This window comes from Saimiri boliviensis, chromosome 9 (genome assembly GCF_048565385.1).
Source record: "Saimiri boliviensis isolate mSaiBol1 chromosome 9, mSaiBol1.pri, whole genome shotgun sequence".
Classification (NCBI taxonomy): domain Eukaryota; kingdom Metazoa; phylum Chordata; class Mammalia; order Primates; family Cebidae; genus Saimiri; species Saimiri boliviensis.
In genome coordinates, this window is record NC_133457.1 from 102,124,628 (window position 1) to 102,143,490 (window position 18,863).

General features: G+C 41.6%; 2 protein-coding genes across 7 annotated transcripts in view; one reads left to right on the forward strand and one right to left on the reverse strand.

Moving 5' to 3' along the window:
• TTI1 (TELO2 interacting protein 1) overlaps positions 1 to 4,330 on the reverse strand; it is a 52,679-nt gene extending 48,349 nt beyond the window's left edge. For 2 of the 3 annotated variants that reach the window (XM_003936369.4, XM_074406510.1), the window contains exon 1: positions 4,244 to 4,330. The gene's annotated coding sequence lies outside the window, so the exon portion shown is untranslated. The remainder of the gene's footprint in view (positions 1 to 4,243) is intronic. The other variant, XM_074406509.1, reaches the window with a different exon arrangement.
• Positions 4,331 to 4,382: 52 nt separating this feature from the next.
• The window catches only part of RPRD1B (regulation of nuclear pre-mRNA domain containing 1B), a 91,359-nt gene continuing 76,878 nt past the window's right edge, over positions 4,383 to 18,863 (forward strand). The window contains exons 1-2 of one of the 4 annotated variants that reach the window (XM_074406511.1): positions 4,383 to 4,933; positions 10,399 to 10,528. In XM_074406511.1, the coding sequence (XP_074262612.1) occupies positions 4,783 to 4,933; positions 10,399 to 10,528 (281 nt within the window). In that variant the 5' untranslated portion in view covers positions 4,383 to 4,782. The remainder of the gene's footprint in view (positions 4,934 to 10,398; positions 10,529 to 18,863) is intronic. The other 3 variants (XM_074406512.1, XM_003936373.4, XM_039479630.2) reach the window with 3 other exon arrangements.

An 18,863-nucleotide genomic window follows, 5' to 3' on the forward strand; every position in this document is an offset into this window, starting at 1 on the left:
CAGCAGACTACACATTCTTTTGTTGTTGTTATCTGTCTTTTAGACAGAGTCTCACTCTATTGCTCAGGCTGGAGTTCAGTGCCTTGATGATGGCTCACTGCAGTCTCAACCTCCTGAACTCAAGCAGTCCTCCCACCTCAGTCTTTTGAGTGGCTGGGACTCCAGGTACATACATGCAACTATGTCCAGCTAATTTTTGTATTTTTATAGAGACCAAGTTTTGCCATGTTGCCAGGCTGGTTTTGAACTCCTAGGCTCAAGTGATCCTCCTGTCTTGGCCTCCCAAAGTGTTAAGATTACAGGCATGAGCTACCAGGTCTGGCAAACATTCTTTTCAAGTGCTCACAGAACATATATTAAGAGAGATTATCCTGCCATAAAACAAACCTCAACGAATTTAAAAGAATTGAAATCTTACAGAGTGATATTCCCCAGCCACAATGAAATCAAGCTCTTGAAATCAAAAACAAAGAGATAACAAGAAAATCTCCAAATACTTGAAAACTAAACAACACATTTCTAAATAATCCACAAAACAGAGAGGAAACCTTAAGGGAAATTAGAAAAAACAAACAAACAAACAAAAAAAACAACCATGGAAATGAATGAAAATGAAAATACAACACACCAAAATCTGTGGATACAGCTATAGCCACACTGAGATGTAAATTAATAGTAAAGTCATATATTAGAAAAGGGGAAAAGTCTCAAATAAAAAAGGTAAACGCCTACCACAAGAACTTAGACAAAGTAGAGCAAAGCAAGCAGAAGAATATAATAAAGAGCAGAAATTGATCAAACAGAAAACAGAGAAACTCAATGAAATAAAGAACTGGTTTTCTGAGAAAGTCAATAAAATGGATAAACTTCTAGCAAGACTGACAAGTGAGTGAGTGAGCAAGACAGGGAGAGGAAGAAAGAGGAGAGAGAGAAGAGACGAGACACTGACATTGGAAGTTACCCAAATCAGTAATGAAATGGGATAGTACTACAGACCCTGCAGACATCAAAAGGATAATATGGAAATGCTACGGTTTGAATATCTGTCCCTTCGAAAACTCATGCTAAAACTTAATTCCCAATGAGAAGTGGAGGTAGAGTCTTTAAGAGCCTTCATAAATGGATTAATGATGGGTTATCACGGGAACTGGTGGCTTTATTAGAGGAAGAGAGACCTGCACTAGCACACTCAGCCCCTTGGCCCTGTGGGCCTTGGGACTCTGCAGGCCTTGGGACTCTGCAGAGTCCCCACCAGCAAGGTATTTTACTCAATGTGGCCCGTTGACCTTGGATTTCTCAGCCTCCACAACTGTAACAAATACATCCAAAATGGAAATACATCCAAAATGGAAAACAAAGACAGGGAATACCACAAATAGCTTTACACATATAAATTTGACAACTTAGATGAATTAGGTAATTCTTTAAAAAACATAACCACAATATGAAAGGGATTATTTGAATAGCTTCATAACTTTTAAAGAAACTGAATTTGTCACTTAAAAACTCCAGGGAAGGAATGGGGAAAGGAAGGGAAGAAAAATCACGTAATCATATCATCCTCATCTTTCAGACCTCTATATGTTGAAGTATCCTAGGACTCAGTCTCTTTTTACACCTTATTCCCTATTATGACTTTCACATTTCTATCTCTAGCCCAGATCGCTCTTCCTTGAGCTCCAGAACCTTAAACCCAATTGCCCCTTAGACATCTATACTCAGATAGGCACTTCCAAATGGACATGTCCAAATACAAATGCTTGCTCTTATTCCCCAAACTCACTCTTTTCTGTAATTCAGTAAATGGAAGCTTTATTCTTATGGTTGCTTAGGCCAAAACCCTTGGAGCTATCTGAACTCTCATATTTCTTTCAAACCCCATATCCAATCTATCAGCAAATCCTGTTACCTCTTCCTCTAAAACATCCCCACCACTGTCTGTTTCTTGCCACTTCCACTGATACAACCTGGTTTGAGTTATCCTTTCACCTGGTTACTACAACAGCTGCCAAACTGGTCCTTCCTGGTTCTATCTTTGCACCCTTACTGTCTTATTTTCTACCTAACAGCCACAATACTCCTTGTTTGTGCAAAACTGCCCAGTGGACTTCATTTCATTCAGGGTAACATCTAAAGTCTATCCTGTTGCCTACAAGTCCCCATGTGATGCAGTCCCTTTCTACTTTTCTGAGTTAATTTTCAGCCACCCTTCTGGTTCTATCACTCCAGCTTTATTGTCCTCTCTGCTGTTCCTCCAAAATGCCAACAATGCTATAAACCTGGTTTTCCCTCTTCCTGGAACAATGGCATATGGCTTGTTCTCTCATTTCTTTCGGGGCTCTGATCAAATCACCTTATCAATGAGGCCTTCTCTGACAAGTGTTAAGTAAAAGACTACCCATCTACAAATATACATTCCCTCCTTACCTCCTTGATTTTTACTGAAGTTACTCACCACTTTCTGACTTATCCTAAACTTGCATGTTTGTTTTTCTATCTTTCTCAGTAGAAAGTAAGTTCCCGAGGACACGGAATTTGTCTGTTAGCTTAGAAGAGTGCTTGGGACACAGGTGCTGAAAAATTATTTGCTGAATGAATAAACCATTGGTTCAGCAGTCAAGAATTTGGGATCAAGTATAAGATAACCCTGATTTGATTCCTGGCTCTGATATTTCCTATGTCCAAGTACATAAGGTACATAACCATGTTTTGTTTTCTCATCTATCAAATAGTGATTGTGACAATCTCAACCCATAATATTGGTGTAAGAATTAAATAAAAGAATGCATGTAATGTGCTTAATACACAGTGACTTGGTATAAAAGTGCTCAGCATATGACAGTGTTACTTAACATGGAAAGATGATCTAGATTTGGAAACAAAGGCCCCCAGTTATGATTAGATCCTGACTGTATGATTTTAGGTTATTCACCTCTTTTATACTAACTCACTTGATAAATCAGGAACTGGGACTAAAATGATGACTAAGTTGCAGCCCCTTCCCTCAAATCTTAGTAATGTGATCTTGGGTAGATCACTTAACCTCTCTGAGCCTGTTTCCTAAGCTGTCAAAAGGAGGATAATATAATGCCTCACAGCTTTGTTGTGAGGATTAAATGAGTTACTGTGTGGAAATGGTGTCTGGCACATAGTAACCTCTCACGGTGTTAGCTATGATTATGATTCTAGTCTGGAGGAAGGGTAAAAGCATGAAAGCAAAGAACTGCAACACAGTGCAATAAGAGCAACAACAGGCATCGACTGGAACATCTCTTAAACTAGAGTCTACCCAGAGCTAGGAAGTTCTACCACGATCAGGAAATTTTAAAATCCTCTTATGTCTATAACTTAACTCCCTACCATCACCTCCGTGGCAGTAAGAAAGACAAAATTTCTCTGCTGCTTTGATTTAAAACTTAAAAAAAATTGGGTCAAGGTTTAGAGTCTCAACCAGTGTTTTGTTTTGAGAGAGTCTTGCTCCTTCACCCAGGCTGGAGTGCGGTGGCACGATCATAGCTCACTGTAACCTTGAACTCCTAGGCTCAAGGGATCCTCTCACCATGCCTGGCTAAGTTTCGCTACAGTACCCAGGCTGGTCTTGAACTCCAGGCCTCAAGCTATCCCCTCGCCTCGGCCTCCCAAAGGGCTGGGATTACAAACAAGAGCCACTGCGCCAGACCTCGAATAGCCTATCTTCACATGAGGTCAACAAACACATCGGGAAGGGTAAGTTAGTTCCCTCCACCTTTTCCCCAAAGTTAACACCTCATTTAAGTAGGAAAAGGTCAACGGGACCCCCAGAAGGCAAAACCAGCATGTAATAATACCCTGAGTGAGAAACCACTTAAGGGGCGACAGCCGAGATGTGTGTTTCATGACGGCCCTGTTAGAGACTAAATGGTCAGAACTGGACATTAAAGGGTGCTCCTGGAGGCTGGGTGGGCGCTCGCTCACCAGGTGAGAGAGGGGATGTCACTTTCGGAGAGAGAACGAGCGCCAGGGCGTGGAGGCGTGAAAAGAACACGTGGGTGGCTTGGAAGAACCAAAAATAAGTGTTTTGGGGGACAGCCAGAGAGACGAACATGTACGGAGGAAAGGTACGACCTGGGGTCCGCCAGATTAGAAAGGAAGCCCCCCTCCCATACCCAGGTCATGATCTCTCAGCCTCAGCGTCCCATCAGGATACCCCTCTACGGGGTTCCAGCTGCTGGGCTCCCTCTGGTTCCCGCCATTCTTCCCTTACCTCGTCTTCCAGCCTTTCCCTCTCCCGCCTCCTCTGCGCCGCCGGAAGTGACGCTTCAAATAGCGCGCCGTACTGCGCCAGAAAGGTTCCGAGGGAGCGGGAGAAAGGGTTCCGGCGACATTCTCTGCGCCGGCGTGCGGGCTCAAGCGGTGAAAGCGTCTTCCGGCGGCTAGGGGAACTACGCTCCTTCCCTCGCTGCATCTTGTTCGAAGTTTTCTGTGCAAGGTTCAGAGAGGCCGCCGCCTCCAAAGGCACGGTTTTCTAGATCTCCGACGCCTCTCGGTGCCCAGCTGCTCCGGCCCTGCTCTTTGACCCCGCTCTCGGGGCGGGGTGAGAGGTCGGGTGGCCATCTTGTGGCGGCGGCGCGGGCGGCTGTTACTGCGGAGACCCATCCCCTCCCCCTCCTTGCACCCCTGGCCGTCTGTCAGTCGGTGAAAAGTCCCGCGGCTTGTCAGGTGAGGCCCCGGCCTCGTGCCGTCGCTCTTCCCGCCGCACTGGGCGGCCCAGGCCGCTCCCTGTCGGGCCTCACTGCCGCCACTATGTCCTCCTTCTCTGAGTCGGCGCTGGAGAAGAAGCTCTCGGAGCTGAGCAACTCTCAGCAGAGCGTGCAGACCCTGTCCCTGTGGCTCATCCACCACCGCAAGCACGCGGGACCCATCGTCTCCGTGTGGCACCGCGAGCTCCGTAAAGGTAAACACTAACTCCCCACCCCCTGGACCGTCCCGGGGTTGTCCCCTCGCCCACCCACCCTTTAGGCCTCTCTAAGGCTCTTCATTGAGCCTAGCTTTCCAGGCCTGATCGAGCTTCTGAGATGGGAGACAAGGTTAGCCCCATTTCTCGAAGAAGGAAACTGAGGCCCGGGAAGGTCTAAGCTACTTGCCTGAGGTGCCACGGACAAGGGCTCAGGTGTCTAGACTTCCAGTTGATCAAGCCGTTTTCCCGTCAGTTTCCCCCTGACATTTGTGGCTGTTATTATCTCGGCTGCATTCAGCGCCGTACGGGGTCCTGGCATGTCGGGCCCCGTGCTGGGTACTTGGAGTAAAAGCCAGTGGACTCCGGAGTCAGACTCCTTAGATCGAGTCCTGGCTCAGCGATTTGCCAGCTGAATAATACTGGGAGAGTTTTTTCATCTCCCTGTATCTCTGTTTTCTCATCTGTAAGAGGGAGGCAAGGATAGCTGACCTTTCCAAAGCCTTAACTACATACCAGTCACTATACTAGGACCTTTATATATATCCTCTCACTCAGTTCTCACAACAGCCCTCTGAAGTAGGCAGTCTCTCCCATCTTAAGTTAAGGGGCCACCCCACCCAGACCTTCCCTCTCCTATCTCTGCTCAGGTTCTGACAGACATTCATTGAACTCAGTCTGTTATGTGCCAGGCACTGGGTTGGACACTTAATAGGATGCTGCCTCTGCCAACTGCCTGGAATTTAAGCCTGACTTTGCCACTTACTGACCCAGCAACTTAACCTGTCCCTTCATTTCCTTATCTATAGAAGGGATAACTGATATTTACTGTGTTTTTATGACATGCGAAGTGCAGTACTGATAGCTTTACATGTATTGTCATTAAAAAAATTCTCAGAGCTCTAGGAACTTTGCAGAAGAGGGAAAAAACTGAGACTCATCTTGTAGTGAGAAGTAAACAGGATAATCCAAATGAGCATTTAGCATGGTGTCAGGCACAGTGTAGGCATTCAACAGATCATGGTGAGATGAGACTGTTGATTACTCACTGTGAGGCATTGTCCTTGCCTTCAAGTTGCTTACAGTCTGGTGGGGAAAGATGAACACCTACACTCCCTGATGTACTGATGAGTTTCATTATAGAATACTACTCCAGACACCCTGTATATGATAGGCCTTTATAGAAGAGGAAGTGGCTTTACAAGTGTTCTGTATTATCTGTGAGGTGGAGACATTACAGATATCCTGCTCTGCAGGCGAGGAAACTGAAGTGGTTAAAGTGGTATTTTCAAGGCTTTTGAACTGTTGAGGCTCAGACTACATCAGGCTGGCAAAGACCAAAATCCATGATTTTTGTCGGGAGACCCAGTTTTAGCCCTTTAGCAGGGACCCCCAAATGTCACATACTGTACTAAGATAGGGAACCCTTCAGCCCTTTGGGCAGTTCTGGGGCGAGGTAGAGCCTGGAGTTTATGGGCCCCTCTTCACGTACCCCACTGTGCCATTCAGAAATTATTTGTAAAGTCTGCTGAAATGTGAATTGCCACTATACAGAATCCTATTGGGTGGGACCTCCGAGGCAGTTAAAAAGTCCATCTCAAATGTCACTTCTTGTGTGAGGCTTTCTTGAGTCCTCACTTCACCCTAGTTCAGTTATTGAAAAAAGCAAATTAGAGAGTATATTTGTTTATGAAGCTCCATTATCCCTAATCTCGTATGATAGAGCTTTATGTTGCAAGTAGGCCAGCATTATTATCCTCATTTTATAGGTGAGACGATAAACGTATAGAGAGGTTAAGTGCCTTGTCCAGAGACATGCAGCTAGGACATGAACTCAGGGCTACCTGATGCCAAATGTGTGCTTTTTCTAGTACTCAGTGCATTTAATAAGTTAAGATGGTCATCTGACTCCAACCAAACTGTAATGCTTTCATGTATTGGAATTAATCAGTGCCTCCCACCCCATCATACCAGTTTAGCATTTAATTTGTTCCTACTAGTGTTCATTTGAACTGGTTACATCTTTGTCATTAGATTATTTTTTGAGGGAGGAACTAGACCTTCATGTTTCTTTGTAACATCATAGGATATAGCATGGTGCCTGTTATATAGTTTAAAAATAGGAATTAAATCATGGTCTTTGATACAATTTTCATGGTTGAGTAAAGGATCTAAACAGCAATATCCAGTACAACTTTCTGTGATAACAGCGTGAAGGATCTAAACAGCGCTATCTAATACAATTTTCTGTGATAATAGCAATGTTTTATATCGGTGCCATCCAGCAAGGTAGCCACTTGGCATAGGTGGCTATGGAGCACTTAAAATGTGTGACTGAGGAAGTTTTAAGTGGATACAATTGAAAATTTAGTTTCCAGTTTTTACCAGCTACAGTTCGGGTGTTGCAGTACCAAGTGGCTAGTGGTTACTTTACTGAACAGCCAGAGGAAAAACAAAACAAAACAAAACAAAAAAAAAAAAGATGCTTTTCCAAGCATCAAGATCTAGATTCCTAATATCCAGGCTTCCTTCATGAACTGAAAATGTGAAAATGTCCCCATGCTAAAGGAAAAGGATTCTGTGCCCTAACGTTCAGACTGATGAGTCCTTTAGGTTCTGTCTAGGGTGAAGTCTTAGTCCCTAGCTGAGATGTTCACAGACTGTCTCTGAGTTGTCTTCCAAATATTTGAGATTTACAAAAATTAACTTTTTTTCCTTGCTTAAATACTTCTATTCTTGATGTGTTATCTTTCCATTTTCTAGGAATAATTCTTAATTTATCCCATTTGAGCTCTGTTCTAAGTAGCATGTCTCCCCTCCTTTATGGAATAGTTTGGTGTAAAATGCTCCTAAACGACTATATTTAATGCTGTTTTGTATCATGGCCTGAATGTAGGTAAAGGGGCTTTTATCCCAGAATTACTTTAAGATTTTCTCTAGATGTCAAAAGTGGCCAAAAAAGTAAAAATTTTTGATTAACCAGTAGTTTAAATTTTACTGAACCGCTAGTTTGACCAGTTGGGCATAGTGGGTGAAAGGACCTATTTCTGTCATACGGGAAAGACATCTGAACAAGTGAGTGGTCCCCCAGGATTGGAACGGCAGGGTGTGCATGTTGTGTGTATCGTGACAGTGTGTGCTCAAGAGCTTTAGTTTTGTCATATCACCTTGACACGAGGTGCTTATGTTGACTGTTGAGGATGTTGGGTGTGGAGGGATACAGTTTATCCTAAATAAATCCCTATCGTTAAGTTCTGGGGTGTTGAAAAGTAATTGGCATTGTAAACAGTGAAAGCCTTGGCTCTCAAGCCCCTTAGCTACCTTGTTTGTATACTGAAAAGTGTATCAGGTGTTGAATGTCCAAATTGACATTTTACAATATGGATTCTAGGTTTTTTAATATAAAGTATATGGAATTTTAAAGGTCCATTTAATCAAATTTGCTTTGTTGAAGTTCTGTTTTACTTTTGAATCTGCTAACTTGCATGGCATTATGTGGTAGTTTCACTTATATCAACTTTGCAGAGCAAGGTTTGCTTTAAAAAAAAAAAAAGCACCTTTTGCCATATCATACCTTTGTAGCAGCAGTAGGTATTGTAACTATTGACGGTTTTGTTCTGCTTAAATAATTAGAAGAGTTAAAGAAAGCTCCAGGTTCCCAGTATTCTTATCAGTTGGCTGTCTAAACTAGGTTATTACCAGAAGGTTAAGACAATTCAAGGTATCCATATTTAATTTTATGAGTGTTTAAGACATCAGTTTAAACTATAATGTGCTTTTAAAATCTTGTTTTTAAGTTGGGTTATTCTCTTATAGCTACTTTTTTTTCTTTTTCTTTTTCTTTTTCTTTTTTTTTTAAGATAGATTCTCACTCTGCTGCCCAGGCTGGAGTGCAGTGGCATGATCTCGGCTCACTGCAACCTCTGCCTCCCGGGTTCAAGCAATCCTCCTGCCTCAGCCTGCCGAGTAGCTGGGATTACAGGCACCTGCCACCATGCCCTGCTAATTTTTGTATTTTTAGTAGAGATGAAGTTTCACTGCGTTGGCCAGGCTGGTGTTGAACTTCTGGCCTCAGGTGATCCACCAACCTTGGCCTCCCAAAGTGCTGGGATTACAGGCATGAGCCACTGTACCCAGCCTCCTGTAGCTACATTTTAAAGTGTCAGATCTTATGCCTGCTGTGTCAGACCTATACATGCTTCGTGCATTTCAAAAGAAACAGAAGTGGTTTCAGAGAGAGATAGAGCAAGGACTAGTAACTCAGGTGTATAAAGGTTGACATAGAGCTTGTGGTTTTCAGGTACTTTAGCATTGGAGAAAACTTTGTGTTTTGAAACATCTAATTATGTTTCGATTTATTTATTTTAGAAGAAAACTGGTACTAAAAGTGGTAGTGATGTAACTTTATAGTTGAGAAATTATGTGCATAGAAGCCAGGAAATTCGGTAATGTTCCCCAAAGCAACTGTAACTCAGACATACTGCATGAGGTTTTTATGGTTTAATATGTGATACCATATAGAGTAATAGGGAATAACCACATTTCATATAAATAAGAGAGAGTTATGGTTTTTGTAAAAGTCCTAATTTTGCATATCCAAATTTCACACGTGAAAATTTTCAATAATGTAGGGTTAATGTATACTTTTGAGATAATATATATTGGTACACCTAGAGATTCTTCTGTATTATTGATTAAGGTTATTGGAGTATCAGATAAATTCTCAGTTGAGGACCAAAATTAGAAGAAACTATTTTGAAATTGAAACCTAACTCAGTCTTTTTTTTTTTTTTTTTTGAGACAATCTTGCTCTGTCACTGAGGCTGGAGTACAGTGGTGTGATCTCGGCTCACTGCAACTCACTGCAACTTCCGCCTCCCGGGTTCAAGTGATTCTCCTGCCTCAGCCTCCCGAGTAGCTGGGACTACAGGTGCCCACCACCATGCCTGGCTATTTTTTTTTTTAACTAGAGGCGGGATATCATCATGTTGGCCAGGCTGGTCTCAAACTCCTGACTTCAAATGATCCACTGACCTTGGCCTCCCAAAGTACTGAGATTACAGGTGTGAGCCACTGTGCCTGGCCAACTCGGTCTTTCTGGAATATTTGTTAACTAAAAGTGATTTAGAAATTGCTCACTTTGTAATAGTAGTTTTAACATTAATATTGACTGCTTAGCCTTTAGGAATTTTCTCTGGATTATCTTCATTTTTACTATCAATTACCCTGGTTAAAACAGCACAGAAATGATCATGGCCCATTCTTTTTCTTTTTTTTTTCCAAAATGGTATTCTCAAACCTATTTCTTAGATTGTTTTTTTTTTTTTAACATATCTACTTGTAGATAATACTTTACTTCTTGTTTTTATTTTTTTTATTTTTTAAGGAGTAGACCAAGGAAAAAGAATTAATGAATTGAGAATTTCTTTTGTGTAAGTTAAATTATTTTCTTTTCTTTTTTTCAGCCAAATCAAATAGAAAGCTTACTTTTCTGTATTTAGCGAATGATGTCATCCAAAACAGTAAAAGAAAAGGACCTGAATTCACTAGAGAATTTGAATCTGTCCTTGTGGATGCTTTTTCTCATGTTGCCAGGTATGTTGTCTGTTTTTTCGGTTTTGTTTTAAAATTCATTACCTTTTGCACCTTTTAGTTCTTTCCTTTTCTGTGATAGCCTTTGTAAATTGATAACTTCCTACTTTACAGAGAGTCCTGGAGGCCAAATTGTGGTTTTATGTTTTGTTGAGCCCTCGAGAGCTCTTGAGACATGTAAACATTCTGATACATTTAAGAGATTCAGCCTAGCATATTTTTTCCTCTAGATAATATTCATTTTTATTTTTTGAATTTATTTCTTGGTTATGATACTTTCCTTGGTTTGGTTGAGTTGTCTTACTAGCTTATGGTCAAAAAACAAAACGACTAGTAAGGGAACCTTTTAGTAACATAACCTTAATAGCAAGAAACTAATTGCCAAATGCCTGCTTTTGTACTTCCTCCTGGATTTCTAGATGTCTAGTTTACTAAAAATAGTAGTCATTACTGTAACTGCAATAATAGTAATTATTAGTGTGGAAAGTTGGTGTTTGCCCTGGCTGTATTGTATTAAGCTTGATGCTGTTGTGTTTTGTGGCAGAGAGGAGTGGCACACGTATATTACAAGTTTTATAAATTACTTCATGTGAAAACAAAAGCTTTCTGTAGGCTCAAATGAGGTGCTCAGGAAAAGCAAAGAAAAAGGATTGCTCATTAGAATATTTGGTTTATAAGAAAACATAGAAACAGATATTTGCAAAAGGAATTGGGAAACATGAGTGGGAGACTAGCGGGTTAAACAAATTGTTATTTGGTCAAAAATATAGTGAAAGGCCTTAAATGAGAAATGAAGTCCTGCTTTCCTTGCAGAATTTGAAAAGTTTGAAGGAATGAAATTAGAAGTCCAAGAGAAAGAAATGACACCTAGCTTTCTAGAGATGAAAACGATGGGTTTTGTTAGTCAGCTACATAAGTGGCTCACCTTTGAACAACATGGACATTGAAGTAGCAAAATGTGTTATTAACTTGAAAAAAATACTGAATCTTCATAACAGAGTAAGCTTAGAACAGACTACTAGAGTAGCTGTTTGAAACAGGAGGTATATTTTCTTGTTTTCATGAGATTTAATTCACAGTTTCTTAGAAATTGATGGTAGCTCTGTCTCAGACACTATCCGAGTGACCTTGGATGTGTTAATTAACTTTTTGAGCCCAAATTTCCTAACTGGCCAATGGAGGAGGACACCACTTATAAGAGTTGTTGGGAGGGTAAAGGTAGTATATTTAAAAGTATGTAGAACAGTGCTTGCTGCACAGTCTTTGCTCATTGGATCATTTCCTATATTCCAGGCACCTAGGAAAGTGTCTGGCACAGAGCTGCTGAGCTATGTAGCTTGAAGGAATACCATTTATAGAGCCTCCCTGTGGTGTCCTAGGAGCTGGGCAACATTATGGTCTGCCCTGACACAGAGTAGGGGTTCGGTAAATATTTGTTAAATGAGTTAATTAATGTTAACTCGTTATGGAAGAGATTTGGTCTAGGGAGTTGGCTGGAATGATTTCTTGTAGGGATAGTGAACATCACAATTTTATTTAAAAATTTCAGCCTGGGCAACATAGTGAATCCCTGTGTCTACCAAAAATTTTTTAAAAATTAGGCATGGTGGTGTGCACCTGTAGTACTAGGTACTTGGGAGGCTGAGGCAGGAGCATTGCTTGAGCCCAGGAGTTCAAAGCTGTAGTGAGCTGTAATACCACTGCACTCCAGGTCTGGCAACAGAGCAAGACCCTGTCTCTAAATTACAAACAAAAAATGTATAATCTTTAGCTATCCTGAAACCAAAAAATAAATAGGGTTGGAAAAGGGAGTGGGTGATTCCAGGGTTAAAAATTCGGATTTACTTGGCAACACCTTAAAAACTAGCTAGGTTTTAGGTGTCGGCAGATTTAGTGGCAGTGCGAGGAAGATAAACCTGGTCTTTCTCAGTATAAAAACGATAGCCCAAATTCCTTTCTGTTTTCATTCTTCTGGTTCTTTTAAGGTTCTGCTTGGGTGTTATATTCAGGATAGCCATGTTTCCGAGCCCCTTTCTTATACCCCATTATTAGGACAGAAAGTCCAACAGCTCTGCTTCAACTGTGAAGCAGCCTGTCCTCAGTAGGAGTAGCCTAATTAGCATATACTTTCTATATGCTTTTTCTGTGGCCAGTTGATAAACAAAGTTGACCCATTACTATTAACTAAATTGATGAGGGATATTTTTATGATAAAACCCTACCTCCACCCCCAAAACAAACAAACAATTAAAAAAAACCTCTCAGCCGGGCGCGGTGGCTCAAGCCTGTAATCCCAGCACTTTGGGAGGCCGAGGCGGGTGGATCACAAGGTCGAGAGATCGAGACCATCCTGGTCAACAAGGTGAAACCCCGTCTCTACTAAAAATACAAAAAATTAGCTGGGCATGGTGGTGTGTGCCTGTAATCCCAGCTACTCAGGAGGCTGAGGCAGGAGAATTGCCTGAACCCAGGAGGCGGAGGTTGCGGTGAGCCGAGATCGCGCCATTGCACTCCAGCCTGGGTAACAAGAGCGAAACTCCATCTCCCCCCCAAAAAAAAAAAAAAAAAAAAAAACCTCTCAAGTCAGAGAAAGCTGCCAAGTTCATCGGGTAGATTTGATTTGAATAGCAATTTAATTAACCAGACTGCAAACTTGTTTTTCACACAAGTGCCTTGTTTTCTTCCCAGTGAGGAGACAGCTGTGCATGTCATTTTTCATTCAGCATGTATTGGAGAGCCTTCTATGTACCAGGTACAGATCCAGACACTGAGAGAGTGACAGTGAACAAGGCAGCAAAGACAGTTCAATGAGCAAGATGCTTTCAGAGTGGGATAATACAGGCATAGTGAAATGCGGTGGTGGTCTAGAGTAGGATCTCTCCCAGGCAGTGTGGTTAAGGAAGGCCTCTAGGGAAATGACATTTGAGGTAATCGTGCGAAGCAGGAGCAGCTATTAAGAAAAACTTAAGGCGGAAATAGTCTTGGCCTGCTAAGAGAAGCAGAATGAAGGCTGGTGTGGTTAGAACATAGTGTGAAAAGGGAAGAGTGGCATCCAGATGGGGTCCGAGAGGTAGACACGCACCAGTCACGTACACCCTGTAAGACTTGGGAGTTAGGATTTTTTTCTGATGGGATGTCATTGAAGAGTTTTAACCAGGTGAATGATAGGTTCCAACATCATTTTTTAAAAATCCCTCTTTAAAAATGGCTCAGTGTAGAAGGATGGATTGTAAAGGCCAAGGGAGGGGCAGGGACCTCAGTTTGGAGGATATTGCTGTGGTACAGGCTAGAGGTGACATTGGCTAGGACTCAGAAGCAATGAGAAGATACTAATAGCTTCCATTATTGAATGTTTCCTTTGTGGGAGGATGTCCCCCCCCAGTGTAAAACTGATAAGATTTATAGGCATTGAGTGGGAGCTGGTAGTAAGTGAAAAGAGAAATCAAAGATGATTTCTAGGTTTTTGACATAAGTGAATGACTGATGGTGCCCTTTACTGAAGTAAAGATTTGATGGAGGAAATCAGGAGTTTTGTTTTGGCCAGGTCACGAGTGAGACGTCTAGTAGATATTCCAAGGAGTGATGCTAGATAGCCAGGTGGATAAAATAGTCTAAAGCTCAGTAGAGAATTAACTTCTAGAGACATAAATTTGGGAGTTAAACACACATGATACTTACTTATTGTGGTGTTGTGGGCCCCAAGACTACTCCCAGGTTTGGTGATTCCCTAGAAGGACTCACAGGACTCATCATGTAGTTGTACTCATGGCAGTGATTCATTACAGCTAAAGCGTCCAAAGCAACAGCAGTAGCGGGTGGTGTGCATGCAGTGCCTGCGGCAGACTGAAGCACTCTAGGTGTAAGCTTCTGAGTCCTCTCCCCGTGCGATCACACACACACACACACACACACACACTCTCTCTCTCTCTCTCTCTCTCTCTCTCTCACACACACACTTAATCCCTCCAGCATTGAGTTGTGACGTGTATGAAGTATAATCTACCAGGAAAGCTCATTAAAGACTTCATGCCCAGAGTTTTTATTAGATAGGTCATGTAGGTAGCCTCTGCCAAAATTCTAGGCTCTCAGAAATAAAGCAGGTGTTCATTAAGAACCGTATTGCTTGCACAAACAATTTAGGCATAGTAAACCACCCTTATCAATTTGGAAATAATAGTAGGGACACTCTGAAATCCCAAGTTCCCGGACACCAGCCAAGTACCTTCCTAAGGGTAGCAGTCTGGCCTTCTACGTTAACTCTTTTCTGAACTAGCTTTACATGAGGTACTGTTGGAAGTGTAGGGAATAGTTAGAATTCCTGCTCTTAGTAGATCTACCATAGACCTGCTATGCATGGGATAAGACAGAGGTGTACAAATTATTGTGATTGTACCAAAAAAGTGCCATACAACTGTAGAGGAAAAAAGGTCCCCAAGGCTGGCTTAGCAGGGCTTCAGGTGTCCAGCTGACACTTCAAGCAGCAGTTCTGTTTGTGTGTATCATACACATTTTTTACTCTTAAAGGTCAGTTTTGCTATCTGTATTGAAAAATGAAGTGATTGAATTTGTAATTAATCAGTTAAAATCCTAAGTGTTCAACATAGTATTAAGTTGTGTATGTAATTATTTGCCATATTCCACTTTAGTCATAGATTGGTGGCAAAGATTTTTTTAGTCTTTTTTTCCCACTTAAAGATTGCTCAGTTTAGATTGGAGTCAGTACAACCTGAAAATATTGCTCTGTTATAAAACGGCTTTATTGCTTTAGTTGTGTCTGATTCCAGGTGCCAAAGTGACTTCCATTTCACTGGAGTTACTTCCTTCGAAATCTAATCAGTACAAAGATTTCTTGAATATTCTGTCTATAAACTTTGAAACTTACCTAGCAAAACCTTGATTTACCACATTGATCAAGGAAACACCTGTACTGTTTAGTAATAGTAAAACCCTTTTGAAAATATTTTGCGGTTATAACAGATTTGAGCATCATTTTTCACTGTTCCTGAAACTGTACACAAAACCAATCTTAGCCTTAAAGGAGTCCCAGATATCCCCAGGGATGGTCGATGGTGGCTGTGTGTTCTGATACCCACCCACTTTTTAACTAAATCTTGGTAAGAATTTGTTTTCATGAAATTGGTTTCTCCTCCTTTTAGGTAAACAGAGAATCTGCAGTGAACAGATTTTATGTTAAAAGTACCAGACAGTTAGTTAACTAAGTTCTGATGAGTTGCAATTTGGTTATATTAGTTATAATGACTTTATTTTTCTAAGCCATACATTTGATCACATCAGGGACCTCCCATTGCCTGCAAGTCACATGCTTTAATATGACATTGAGGGCCCTCTGTAATTGATTTCTACTCTATCCTTCCAGATTCTTCTGCAGTTTTGGCACATTCCCCCATTTACTTCAGCTACCTGAATTACTCAAGAGTTCTTCTTTCTCTTAGCCTTGTTCGATTTTGGCAGTTCTGTTTGAAGGAGAAGGGATAGCATGAACCGAGGCACATGCACATGAGAGAGCAAATTCTGAGTAGAAAATACATATGGTTGGGTGTTGCTGGAATGCGAAGTTCCAGGTAGGGTAGGGAAAGGAGGCTAAAGAGGTCTGAGGGGTTGTGAGTGAGCCCTAGAGGTCAGGACCCAGCCCTTATTTTTCTTTGTAGTCCATAAACCTTCATTGATGGAGCTGGGGTGTGCTTAGCTGATTTCTGACTTCATGACCTTGATACAGTAAGATGATTGTTGAAAGTTAAGTAACTATATAGCTTACTGAAACCCATATACTTTTTTTTGAAAAAGATTATAGTTTCACAGATACTTACTATGCTTGTTCAAGGGCACATAGCAATGGAAGAAAAAGACAGATCTCTCCCCCTGTGGAAATTACATTCAAATGGAAAACGTGCAAACCAAAAGTAAACTAGTGAATATACAGTGTACCAGAAGATAAGTTGTATGGAGAAAAATTAAGTAGGGGTAGGGAGTATCATTTGCAATGTGAAGATTAGGGAATGACACATTGAAGGTGGTATGAATAAACTTGCACCTGGAGGAGGAGAGGGATGAAGCTGTGTGGCCGCATGAGGAAACGGGGTTCCAGGCAAAGCAAACTTTGCAAGTGCTAAGGCTCTGAGGCAGTGCCAGGGTAGCTGTTGTGGCAGGAGGTTGGAGGACAGGGGTGGGGAAGAGTGGGTAGGAGATGAGGCCAGGGAAATCACAGGCCAACTTGGGAAAGGCCTTGGAGTCTTTATAAGGAATTTTATTCTGAGGGATACTGGGAAGAAATGTTGGCAGTTTTGAACAAAGGAGTGACGTGGTCTGCCTTAGCACAGCAGCTAAAATTACACTTTGAAAACTCGAGAGGTTATAGAAAGACAAGGGTGGAAGAGGGGAGACCAGTAATGAGGCTGCTTTAGTCATCCAGGTGAGAGATGATAGTGCCTTGGGCCAGATTGATAGCAGTGGAAAAGGTGAGAAGTAACGTTTTTGGATATACTTTGAAGGTGGAGTAGAAGTGCTTTATCACAGATATCAAGTAATTGGGTCATATTTTTAACCATTCCAAACTTAGCATTAGAAATGTTTTCCCGGGGCCGGGTGCGGTGGCTCAAGCCTGTAATCCCAGCACTTTGGGAGGCCGAGGCGGGTGGATCACGAGGTCAAGAGATTGAGACCATCCCGGTCAACATGGTGAAACCCCGGCTCTACTAAAACTTTAAAAAATTAGCTGGGCATGGTGGTGCATGCCTGTAATCCAGGCTACTCAGGAGGCTGAGGCAGGAGAATTGCCTGAACCCAGGAGGCAGAGGTTGCGGTGAGCCGAGATCGCGCCATTGCACTCCAGCCTGGGTAACGAGTGAAACTCCATCTCAAAAAAAAAAAATGTTTTCCCTCCTTTTTCCCTAACCTTCACTTCTGACTTTAAAAAAGTTTAACAAAAAAAGAGTTCATTTCTATATACCCTGATTGAGTCCTTTAGTCAGTGACATTTACAACTAGTAATTTGTAAGTAAGACTTTCTGACGGACCTAGGCTGAAACCTCAGCTCGCCTTGAGTTTACCAAAGTGTTGTCATGGTTGGGTGTGAATAGAGTTCCCATCTCAGTTGAATTTGGTATGGTTTCTTCTTGAAGTTCCTACTAAAAGCCATTTAACTTAGATACTGAGGTGTCAATGTATCCCTTCTTGTTTAAAGTCATTCAGTATAAGATTGTTGCCATTTAAACCGCCTCACAAAACAGAACAATTCACGGTAATACAGTGGGTGGTGACTGAATTCATTTTTCTTTCAGAAAGTCTTCCCCTGCTCATCAACTTGCTGTCTGACATTTTATTGTAGGCAGTTGGTTCTCAGCGAGTGCTGTAGTCCTCTCATAGCCTGTTTCGGGAGTTAACATGTCAGTTAACATTTTCTAACTTTTAATTTCTATCCTTTGATATAAATTATGAAGGACTGCATTATTCTCAAGTGTGTTCTAAGATTATCAGACACCTTTGTGTGAACATGGACTATGGACTTAGCCCAGAATTAAAATAATTATGAAGTAGTTAGAACCGAAACGAATCTTGACATATATGTGTATATGATTGTTTATACATGTATAGGTGTTGTGTTAGAATTGATGAGTTGCAGTGAATTTACCTCCTGTTTTAAACATCTGGTTTTTAGAAATCATTTTTCTGTCTTTAAGAGTTCTGGCCAGGCGTGGTGGCTCACGCCTGTAATCCTAGCACTTTGGGAGGCCAAGGTGGGTGGATCACAAGGTCAAGAGATTGAGACCATCCTGGCTAGCATGATGAAACCCTGTCTCTACTAAAAATAGAAAAATTAGCTGGGTGTGGTGGCATGCCCCTGTAGTCCTACCTACTCAGTAGGCTGAGGCAGGAGAATCACTTGAACCCGGAAGGCAGAGGTCACAGTGAGCCGAGATCGCACCATTGCACTCCAGCCTTGGCCACAGAGCAAGACTCTGTCTCAAAAAAAAAAAGAGTTCTGATCCACTTTAATTTGCAGCAGAATGTCTGACATTTTAATTAACGTCTTCTTAAAAAACAAGCTATCACAATTGATAAGATGGAGTTTTGGTAATTTTCTGTCTGTAAAAATTGGCCATTGACTTCTCATCCTATTTGTTCCATTTCTCAAGCGGGGAAATAGATTACTATTACGGCATGATCCCTCCCACCACCGGAAGAATGTAGTTTGTGGTCAAGTTTTGGGTATCCAAGTATTACAATATGTACCTTATTTTGTTTTTAAATGTCTAAATCATTTAGTCAGTTGATTTCTTCTTATTTTTTTTTTTAAGTAGGTCTGTCCTAATTAAAAACA